We start from the raw sequence: 10,895 nt of genomic DNA on the forward strand, positions 1-10,895 counted from the left end.
GCTGAATAAACCAAAGCACCTCTAGATGTCAGTAAAGACATTTTTATTTTGCATAACAAACATCACTGAAGTCAAGAGTTCAGGTTGCAACACAGTTTCTAGGCAGCAACGTTTTCAAACATTTTATTGATGCAACGCCACATAAAACCAGAATATTATTTCTCTCCTTACATCATGACTTGGTGAGTCAAGACACGTACAGATGAGGGGAGGGGGGAGACAAAAAAAAAAAAAACACATTTTTGAAGCAATCTACACAATCACAAGAGCATTGCTTAAACATATGCCTCCTAAAATTGTTTTTTGTAGAAAAGCACAGCAGTTTGTATTTGTTTTTGCTCCAGCTAGTGCCACAGTTAAAACTTTTTTTTTTTCCTGCAACATGTAGATTTCTAGAAAATGCATAAGACTGGATGTAAGCTTTGGTATACACTCTTCCTCCCAACTTGAACAAGGCTGCCTTCAGAGTTTATTTTTACTATATATTTATAGCTAGCATGATCTACTGTAAGGATGATGGCAAACGTACAAAGTACACACCAATTAAGACAACTCTGAAAGCGCGTCTCCACTTAAAACGTACCAAATGCCTAAGGAGTAAATGCTTTATCAAGTAAATGGGGGTTGGTCTTTCCACTTCCTGTTGAAGGGCGTTTTAGGTCCGACCTCTTTAGAGTCTGAGCCCTTCATGAAATGAATTAACTAAGGCAACGTGTAGCTGACTTTGTTTTTTAAAATGGACAACAACAAAAAAAAAGTCTGAAATTAGCAGTAGTGTAGATTAAAAAAAGCTAGTTGTTAAAGAAATGTCAAAGCTAACGGTACCTCCAACCCTGGGTCGGGTTTACTGCGACTGTAACTGTGTCCTACTCAAAAACAATCACATCCCCACAAACGGTTATTCTCCGAACAACAGCGTGACGAGCGAAAAGTAAAATCCAACCAGACACGAGTGCATGGTGACGTTTTTTTTTCCCCAAACGGCCACTTCATGACGCAAGTCATGCAAACAAACACGACGACTTTTCAGATTGATTAACAAAAGTGATACACTTTTTTTTTTTAATTATTATTCCTCTATCCTTTAAATATCCAATAAACAAACAGATTTTTTTCCAATTAATTGACTAGTATAAATACAAGCATTAGTAGTCCCTTTTGAAAACTTCAAGCACTAAAAAGAAACAAACAAAAAACAACAAAAAAAACAAGTGCGAGTACTAAAAGATTGACTTTTTAAAATAACACATTAACAAAACCAATGTTAGGATTGGTTGTTTTTTTTTTGTAACAGTTAAAAGCATGCATGTCTGTTCCGATGTCATTCATATTCTTGTTGTTTAGGACGCATCTAGAGAGGTAGACAGTTTCCCCCCCCCCAAATCTCTAGGCCTCCGTAAGTGCATTCAGTCCTAACCCTCACACTCTTACTTGCTCAACCTTTCAGGCGGAGCCGTGGGAAGCGAGCGGCGGTGGCTCCGCCGGTCTGATCAGTGTGACGCTACGCTCCTCGCCGGATGTCAAGTGATGCGTTCTGTCGTGGACGCCATGATGCGGTGTGATGTTTGACAGTGACTGGGGTTTCAGTGCTGTGGTTCGTCAGTGATTCCGAGACTTAAACGTCGACAGTGCAGAGGGGCTCGCTGCCCGGCTGGGCCGACTCCATTATGGTCATCTTGGGCTTCTTCCTGGTTTCCTCCTGATGTGGAAAGAAGAGCAAGCGACCACAACAGATGACTGACGCGTTTAGAATGGGACTAACGTACTCGGCTATAGAATCACAGCTACATGCCTTCAAATAGAGGGGTTGGGGCTGAAACGATTAATCGTGACAAATCGATTATTCAAATGATAGAATTTGGTAACCGATTAATCGTTAACTGGCATATACAGACTCAACAAAGGCCGTTTGCGGAAAAAAGTATATACATCTTGCATTTACGAGAAAAGTAAGTTTTTCGTCTTAAAATATGTTTTACCAAGGATTCCACTTACGGCACAGTTTTAGCTTAACCTTGTTCAAATTCACTAAAAGAATGATGTTATTGCATTTAAGGGAAGGAAATATTTTTGGTTAATAAAGGAGTTTGTTTATTTTCATTAGTTTAAAGCGTTTCTAATATTACATTAAAAAGCTTAAGTGGTGAAATAAAAGATCTGACTATTTATTTAAAATTCTAATTAATCCATTAGTCGTCAAATTAATCAATAGAATAATCCATTATTAGAATAATTACTACCCCTGGTAGAAATGGGGAATAGTGCATATTGTACACTGCGAGGAGAGAATAACATTTATTCTGATAGGAATTAGTAATTCTGTCATTAACTATGAGAATATTGGCCAAGTACATTCGATTAGAACTTCTTTTTGTTTTGTTTACAGAGAAATTGTGCTTTTGAAGCTCAGAAAGGAAGCAGGCTTTGATTCATCGTCAAAATAATTGATAATAAAAAAAAGGTATTTTTGACTCCTGTGCTACCAAGTTTCTGCAGCTCGTGTTTCTACATCCAGTTACGAACATCAGAAGCTGTTCTAGAAAATATGGCCATGTTGGACAAAAAGGGTGTGTGTGTGTGTGTGTGTGTGTGTGTTCAGACTGCCTTCCTGCTGAGTCTGAGACTCAGGATCTAACAAAGCTGCGATTATTTTCTTCTGCTCTGCACAGAGAAATACAGATCAGAAGAACTAAACACCAAACGTGTAGCAACACACCAGACGTCACAGACTCTCACCCTCTGAGCTGCCAGTTTCGTCATTTCCTCCTGCAGTTTGTTCAAGATGTGAAGGTTTGGCTTGTTCTTTTTGGCGTACTGCTGCAGCTCTATCACGCTCTTGTCTGAACTCTCCTGAGAAAAGATTGTTTTGTGCACAGAGCTTTACATGCATTCAGCTCTCCAACCCGTGGAAAAAGTGGCAGAAACAGTGCGAGACGCTGCGGATCTTCACCTTTTTGACCATCTTGTTGCTTTCTCTGCCGTACATGCGCAGCAGCGAGCCCCAGTTCTTGACATGGGGGTGAAGCATCTGGAGGATCTTCTGGGACGCCAGCTGTTTGCCGACCCTCTTGTTTTTGCCTGGTTGGGACAGAAAACCAAGGAACAGAACTATTCTGAAAACTCTGCGTGCGTGGTTCCGTGAGGTAAGGAAGGAAAAAGTCGTAAATTGACGAGACTTAGAATTCGGTTCTACTTACACCAGCCTCGCACCGTGTGTTTCCCACACGTCATAACATATTCACTCTTCTGGTTCTTTCCTGGGATCACCTCAAATTTAATGCTGGTGTCCCCCATTCCATGGTTTCTGAGAGAAAAAAAAAAAAAACAACAACAAAAACCCCAACATTTATCTAGGTCATTTTTAACCTTGCCACACACAAGTCAAAAAAAAAAAAAAAAAAAGCTGAAAAAACGTAACAAAAAAGCAACAAAGAGATCACTCTAGTACAGAAATAGGTAAATAATTACATTTCTGTAATTATTGGCAAAAACACAAAGCGTAGACCGAAAAAAGGATCACTTTTAATACCTTCACCTTTTTTAATACATGCAGCATCATCAGAATCAAAACAGCCGGATCTTTCCAGTACAATTTTTGAAAACGTCTCCAAGGAATTCCAACCAAGTCTAAGCAACATAATTAAACCTTATTGCACTTGTTTAACAATTATTTTTAATATTTGTCCTGACCTTTATTAAAAAAAAAAACAACAACCCAGAAACAAACAGAAAACCTCTCTTACCTCTTAAGCCCCCCCCCACTTCAAACCCTTCCTGCATTCACCTTGGAAGGAGTTTATTCACCTTGGAAGGAGTTTATTCACCTTGGAAGGAGTTTATTCACCTTGGAAGGAGTTTATTCACCTTGGAAGGAGTTTATTCACCTTGGAAGGAGTTTATTCACCTTGGAAGGAGTTTATTCACCTTGGAAGGAGTTTATTCTAGGCTTTATCGGTGCTGTTCTGAGCTCTACTGAATCATGGCATTTTAAAGTACGCAATGTAAGAAATATTTCATTAGTTGGATGGAAATCGGATGCAGTTACATATTGTCACCTTCCTAAACATCTTTTAGAAAGAAAGAGGTGGTGATTTTATTATTTCTTTTGCAAAATTCACTGTTGTCAATAAAGACTTAGTCCATTATTTTTGGAAGAAAGTGATATGAAACCCGTCAGTCCCACTGGAATACTGTTGGTGTTACAGAAAAAGTTCCTAACCAGAACTCTTTTTAGCCGCTAGCCATATAGCTGATGTGCGACAGTAACAGACAGCAAACCGTTTTCCTCCCGGTAACCCGGAAAAGAACAAACTAAAAAAAAAAACAATCAAATTTACCTTTTAAGGCACTCATGAAGAATCTGATATGGCGAAAGTAGACCTGCTTTGTTGGTCAGCTCGTACACTCGCGAGTCTTCTATACTGATATGATTAAAATACTGCAGGACAAAAACAGCAGAGGAGAGAGAGTTATTTCCGTGGTAACGATTCAAAGGTTCCTAAAGTCGGCGCGGCGTACCTCCAGCTCGTCGCCCTCGACGGGTTTCTCCTCCGAGGTCTGCTTCACAAAGTCGGGGATGAGGATTTCCAGTGTGGCTCGGGCTGAGGAGAGTTACAAGCGAGTTCGGTTCTGTTACATGTTAGCTAGCAGAAGCGCCTGGGAATCTCGTTGGCACGCTGCCATTTTATCTCGCTCCACCGCGCATGTTAATATGCAAACGCATGGAAATGAAAAAAAATAAAAACAATTAAGCAGGGTTCCATCACAGTTTCTTTAAAAATAAAAAATAAAAATGTGTCCAGGTTCACACTTCTATTTTGTTTCCTTGCATCTTTTAAACTTGTCTGTCGAATAAGGATTACAAGCTAGACTTAATAAATTTTTGAACAAAAAAGAAATGGAGGAAGGAGCAGATAACACGTTGTTATTAATTTCCCCTGATTTCATTTGAAGACCAGTTCATCCTACAAAATTTGTACCAAAATTATGAAATGTCCCTTTTTATGATTCTTCAATGTACATGCACTGAGTACGGATAAACTGTTACAAAATAAAAGATACAAAATATTGTTTAAATATAAAAGTATTTATATTTGGGGCTGTGTGTTTATTGTATTGTTTACCGAGATAAATTTCTTATCACAATCAGATTTTGATTCATTACTGTCACAATAAATTCCAATTAACAATATCTGAAACTGTCCGTGTCGTCAGATTACGGTATGTTGACCATTTTTCTCCGCTGCTCGTTCAATGTAGCTGTGTCAATAAACATCAATTCAAAAATATGACAAAATGCAGTTACTGTGTGCATTTTAGCAATACATATTATAGTTTTTTTTTTTATGTGACTAGCATCTAGCAGCAGATCCATAGAAAATGTGCAACAGCTGCAAATGAAAATGTGAAATTACCAGCTTTGTTTTTGGCAAGTTTTTTACTGCTCGCAGTTCCTGTGCCGTAAGTGACTCCGTCTATAATGACTGAAGCACCAAAGGGTTCACTTGAGTTCTCTGTAGGGAACAAAAACAGTCTGCTGTGAGTATTCACACAAGTTATATAGAACAACAACATCACAAAACTAAAAACTGAACTACTAGTTTATTTGCAAAGCATTTTCAGACAACAGCAGCTGGAACAAAGTGCTGTAAAATCATTCAAAACATGGAAAGGACCAAAAAAAAAAAAAAAGAATAGAGGCAATAAAACAGAACTAAATACTTCCGCCATGGTGACAAGGTAATACATTTTCAGTTTGGGTATTTAGATTAGTCAAATAAGTTGAGGAGACATGTTAGTGTTAGCATTAGCCCACATGCAAACATAGAAAAGGTGCACATTGGATGCAGCTAAAAGGCTAATATTACAGGTTACTGAACCACAAAACAACAACCGTCCACTTCCTCCAGTAACTTCAGTCACTTCAAAACAACTTACCACAATCAAAAAAGTTGTAAACAGGCCGAACCTTCAGGACCCGCTGCATGTATTCATGCAAGATGCAAACTTCAGACTTCCCATTAGGATTGATGACAAACTCTGAAAAAGAAAAAGAAAAAAAGAAGTATATTTTCAAGGAGAACTTCCCGACTGTGACAGAACCTCCAGGCCCGCGTCGCCGCACTCGTTACCCTTCTTAGTGGGAGCGTCCTGGACCGACAGGGTGATGAGCTTCTGGTTGGCGGGAAGGATCGGCCTCTCCGACTCCGCCTGCTTCCTCTTCATGTCTCTGTTGAACTGCCGCCGCTCGGCCCAGGTGCGGAACTTCTTGACGGTGACTTGTTCGAAGTCGAAGCATTTTTCCAGGTACAGACGGAATTCTTCAAGTTCTGTGAGGGATTTTTTTTTTTCTTTTAGGAGATATCCTGTTTCATATCGAAAACGGAGACCCAACGTAACCCGTCCGCTCAACGTCAAAACTCCTTACCTACGGATTCGTCCTTGCACACCTCCACCTTGGCCTTGACCTGCCCTAAGGCGCCTTGAGCCGTGTCGTACGCCTGCCCCTCTTTGCTCTGTGTGCCGCTCTCGTCCACGCTCTCTCTGACTTGGCCGCTTTCGCCGACGGTGGACGAAGGGTGTTCCTCCTGGTCCTCCGCCGACTTGTCCTCCTTCTCCATGTCGCTAGCCTTCGCAGCAGCCTCGTTAGAGCTTACCTCCCCGTTGAGCTCCCTCTCCTCCTGGTCCTTCATTTTCTTGTAGTGTAAGCAGGGGATGCTGCTAGTCGGTGGGTCGTGTTTCTGAACAAGAAGCCACGAGAGTTCAGAAACGCTTCTTCGACAAACCCGGATTACGTCTCAGGTTTGTAAATTAAATCTTCCAACCGAGAAGACCGCCTACGACATGCGCACTGGCTGTGTTTCTATTGACCGTAAAAAATTTGCGCAAATTGAAATTACCAAAATAAATCTGCTCGATGGAAACACGGGAAATTTCGAGAGCGTTTCTCAGTAAAAGGTTTTTCTGTGCTAGGATGGGGTAGCGCTTTTTTTTGGCTCTATGGGTTTTCAATCTGATTCAACTTCCAAATTGAGACTCACAATTTAGAAAGTCTTTGTTTTCACAGAATGTTGTACCCGTTAAAGGTTGGACGTGCTGGGACACACTGCCTGTCGCCAACAGAGAGAGCTCCTCCAATCAGCTGAAAGGATGGCTGGTTGGTACCTTTGAGGAATTCAGCGTTTAATTTCAGAAGCAGACATAGTTTTGTAAACTTTTTCCGTGCTATATACAGTTCTTTTTTTTTTTTTTTTTTTTCAACGGATGGAAATGAGCATTTCTCTAAATCCGGTATATTTTCGGTAACATTGTACGCTCTTTATGCGCCGTCTCATTTAAATCAATCGATCGCTACTTGCGGAAAAGACGAAGAAGACTACAGGAAGTAGATAGAGGATGACGACGGTGTGGCATGTTTTTTAATTAGTTACTGTGTGAGCAAACTTATCCATGAGTGATTTTAATTGTGTTTCTTTTTACTGTAAATATGGCAAATTGTGTGTTTTTTGTTTGTTTTTTTTCTTCAAAATTAGCGGAATATCAACAAATTTTGCACTCATTTGCAATGGAAACGCAGCTATTGTTAAGACATGAGCCTTTGCTGCAGCTCACCCTGATGCTGCCCGTTCCCAGGAAGTAGGGCCTGGACCAGGTGACCACTCGGGTCTCTCTGTGCAGGTAGACTGGAATGCCTGAATTATGGAATGTCATGATCCAACCGTCGGGAAGAGGCTCGGTTGGTGGACGGCCTCGACCTGTCACACGAAAAATTAACAAAGAAAAAAAAACCCAAAACATTAATATACGGTTAATTAATGCTGCCGTGTCCCAGATGATAAGCAGATCACGAGCTGAAGACACTTAAAAGAAGTTAAACTTGTAGAAAGATCAGCTACAGAAAATTTGGTTACTATGATGCAATACTTTACTACTGTGTGTAGTACTTTTTATTTGTAGGATCGACACCTGCATGTATGCGATTTTAATTATGCATACGTCATAGAAATCATTATACATTTCCACAGCAACCATTTTCTTGACAACCAGTTCCAAAAATATAAAAAAAATATATTTTTACAGCATTTATCTGCACACCATCTGATGAACTGTGACCTGAACCTCCAGAGACACATAATAAGATAGTTACAAAGTCGGCCTTCTGTCACCTGAAGAACATTTTGAGGATTAAAGGAAAACATGAAACAATAACAAATTTTTCTGGACAATAAATTGTACTAGACGTTATTGCGATGATAACACTGTTGTTTTGAGACCATTTTTAGGTAATATGATACACTTCGATTTCAATGAACACTTAACATTGGAATTGGAAGACATTTTCTATATCCAAAATATAGAAACAATACAACAGAAACAACAAATAAAACAAATCATGAAGTCTCTGGAAACAAAATTATCCTTCCAAAAAAAGGGACCAGTTGAGATCAAAGCACCAGACAGAAGACCTTTGTCCTCCAGTTTTTGGTAGAAAGAGAGAGAGAGAGAGAGAGAGAGAGAGAGAGAGAGAGAGAAAAGAGAAAAACAATAAGTCACGCAAATGGAAATTCTTGAGTTAATTTAAATTTTTCATGCGATTAACTGATTTATTGCGACAGGCCCAGGACTGATGTCCCAACAAGATCTAGAGGAACTAATTTATGCATTTATCTTCAGTCTGATTACTGCAGTAGTGTCTTCACAGGTCTTACTTAATACCAGCTGTATGACCGTTAAACACATCTTTAGTAGGTGTGCAAAGAAAAGGATATCTGTTACGTAAAAGACAGAAACCAGTCAGAACGAGTCCACCACTCACTTTTCAGCACGGTCTTGATTTTGGTCACCATCGGCTGCACCCCCCCTTCGCCGTCTCCGTCGAACTGGTGATCGCTGTCCCCGGCATACTTGTCCTCCGCTAAACGCATCTTTTTCGGGACTGGCATGCCCTCTTCCAGAAGAGCATCCACATCGTTGTCGAAGCCCTCCTGGAAGAGGAAGCGGTTAGGATCGGCAAACGGAAACGGCTCGGAAATGCAGTCATGAATGCTTCGTCTTGGGGAAGAACAGACCAAACCACACCAGACACAGAGACTCACGAGGGTATATATAAAAAAAAAACGATAATACCAAAGGACATTCTCTAAATTGAATGCCTTGTACAATTTTGCGAGGTGTTATTATGGTGAGAAAAATGTATCTTTTATTCCCCTTTAACTAACTTGTAAAAGCGGTTGAACTCTGGACAATAAAAATGAGCTCAGACGTACCTCGTAGGCGTAGGCCGACGCCTCGTCGTGCACCTCCTCCTGCTGAACTATGGCATCAGATTTAAAGCCGCCCTGCTCCCCATCGTCCCGGTCCAGGAGGTTCTCGTAGTAGTCCTCCAACTCATCCAAGACAGCAAACTCTACCTTATTCTCCAGGTCTACCTCGCTGTCCTCCGACTTCCCTCCTGCTGCGTCCCCAGCTCCACTGCTACCCTCAGCATCCTCCAGCAAGCTCATCATGTTTTCCACTTCACCATTCAGACAAGCTAAGCCGTCTTCACTTCCTGCCTCCTGGCCCTCACCTGTGTATAAAACCTTCCTGTCTTTGCCACTGCTAACGTTACTGGTACTGCTGCTGCTGCTGCCTTCAGAGAAGCTCACCCTGATCTTAACATTTCTGAGCTGCTTCAGGTCCGGCAAAAACTTGGTGACCTGAGGAGCGTGGCGGGCCGTTCTGGGGCACCGTGGGTTGGGACTGGCCTCACTGGAAAGGTGGCTACAGAAGACCAGAGAGCCCTCGCTCGTGCACTCCTGCGTCTTTGCTTCCCCGTCCCCCGGGGTGTATGTGTGTCCATCACCACCAGAGCTAACGTCCATTACCTCTGCGTCACTGGACGTTTGCAGGGGAGGTGGTGGAGGGGCTCTGCTCTGGTCTAGGCTAAAATCATCAGGTGGCTCCAAGGGGAGAGGGGGGAGTACGTCATCTGTATCCATTTAAAATATATATTTTTAATTTTTCTTTTTTGTGTGTGTGGTTAAGTTAAAACCTAAATCTAATGGAAGCTGACAACTATGAAGAAATCTTTGCAAATTTCCAATGCAGAAGATCATCCCTGTATAGGCCACGTACCAGATGCTGAATATGCTAAGCTGACTACATTGCTCTTTTCATTAATGTAGACAGCCTTCAGAATCACTGTCTCAATTATTGGAAATCACAATGCATTCAGCTTATTTTGGAACAGAGGCACTGATCATTCTCCGCTGCGGACATCTAGGAGATAAAAGGGGGGGAAACGACCACAGAGAATAGGCATCGGATTAAAATACACTCAGGACCAACTTTGTAGTCTGTTCGCGCGGCAACTTCACAAACGGCCACCAAAATTACAAAAGTGAGCCACAGACACAAACTCGTGGAAGCCTAAAATGGAGAGCGAGCATCCCTTCAGCCTGGAGTTGCATGTTAGGCCTTATACGGTGGCGATATTCTCGATGCTAAAGTGCTAACGAGCAAACACAGACGCATGAAACACTGCTTTCGAATCAGTAAACGGCTTAATAAAACGCCGAGGAAGTACTCACTGAGAGATATACGAAACGAATCTCTTCACACGGCTCCACAACCTTTTAAAATGATCTTATTTTCCAACTGCTGCCATTCGGCTCCAGCAGCAGCTCCGCCATCTTGAGCGAAAACACATCGGGCAATCTTTACATGCCCCGCCCACTAGCACCGGCTTTTTGATGACGGATTGGTCATCGGGCCAATCGCAGCCTTTCCCCGCTGTTACGCAGATTGGGGATCCAGCCAATGAACAGGTTCTTCATGTTAAACTCCAGACTCAAACGAATGTGGGTACCTTCGGAGCTTACAGAAGTTTTAGGTTTCACAATTGTTTATTTTGT

The 10,895-nt window shown here is 41.5% G+C and overlaps 1 protein-coding gene across 1 annotated transcript; it reads right to left on the bottom strand.

The window, feature by feature from the left end:
• Positions 1–30: 30 nt before the first annotated feature.
• Positions 31–10,689, bottom strand: dgcr8 (DGCR8, microprocessor complex subunit). The gene is made up of 14 exons (XM_014470832.2): positions 10,572–10,689; positions 9,267–10,260; positions 8,816–8,984; positions 7,612–7,754; positions 6,428–6,740; positions 6,132–6,329; positions 5,938–6,039; positions 5,415–5,513; positions 4,519–4,601; positions 4,338–4,438; positions 3,198–3,304; positions 2,951–3,078; positions 2,737–2,850; positions 31–1,699 (listed from the first exon to the last, which is right to left on the bottom strand). Exons 2-14 carry the CDS (start codon positions 9,978–9,980, stop codon positions 1,616–1,618), a joined length of 2,355 nt encoding a protein of 784 aa, XP_014326318.1. The 5' UTR covers positions 9,981–10,260; positions 10,572–10,689; the 3' UTR covers positions 31–1,615.
• Between the last annotated feature and the right edge of the window lie 206 nt (positions 10,690–10,895).

This window comes from Xiphophorus maculatus, chromosome 12 (assembly GCF_002775205.1).
Source record: "Xiphophorus maculatus strain JP 163 A chromosome 12, X_maculatus-5.0-male, whole genome shotgun sequence".
Lineage (NCBI taxonomy): Eukaryota > Metazoa > Chordata > Actinopteri > Cyprinodontiformes > Poeciliidae > Xiphophorus > Xiphophorus maculatus.

What these genes read in the sequence shown, in the direction of transcription:
- dgcr8 (XM_014470832.2), bottom strand. Translation starts at nt 9,980, where the DNA reads ATGGATACAGATGACGTACTCCCCCCTCTCCCCTTGGAGCCACCTGAT. An exon ending in GTGCAAGGACGAATCCGTAG is followed by an intron (nt 6,330 to 6,427) that starts GTAAGGAGTTTT and finishes AATCCCTCACAG; the next exon opens with AACTTGAAGAATTCCGTCTG. An exon ending in TTACAACTTTTTTGATTGTG is followed by an intron (nt 5,514 to 5,937) that starts GTAAGTTGTTTT and finishes TGTTCCCTACAG; the next exon opens with AGAACTCAAGTGAACCCTTT.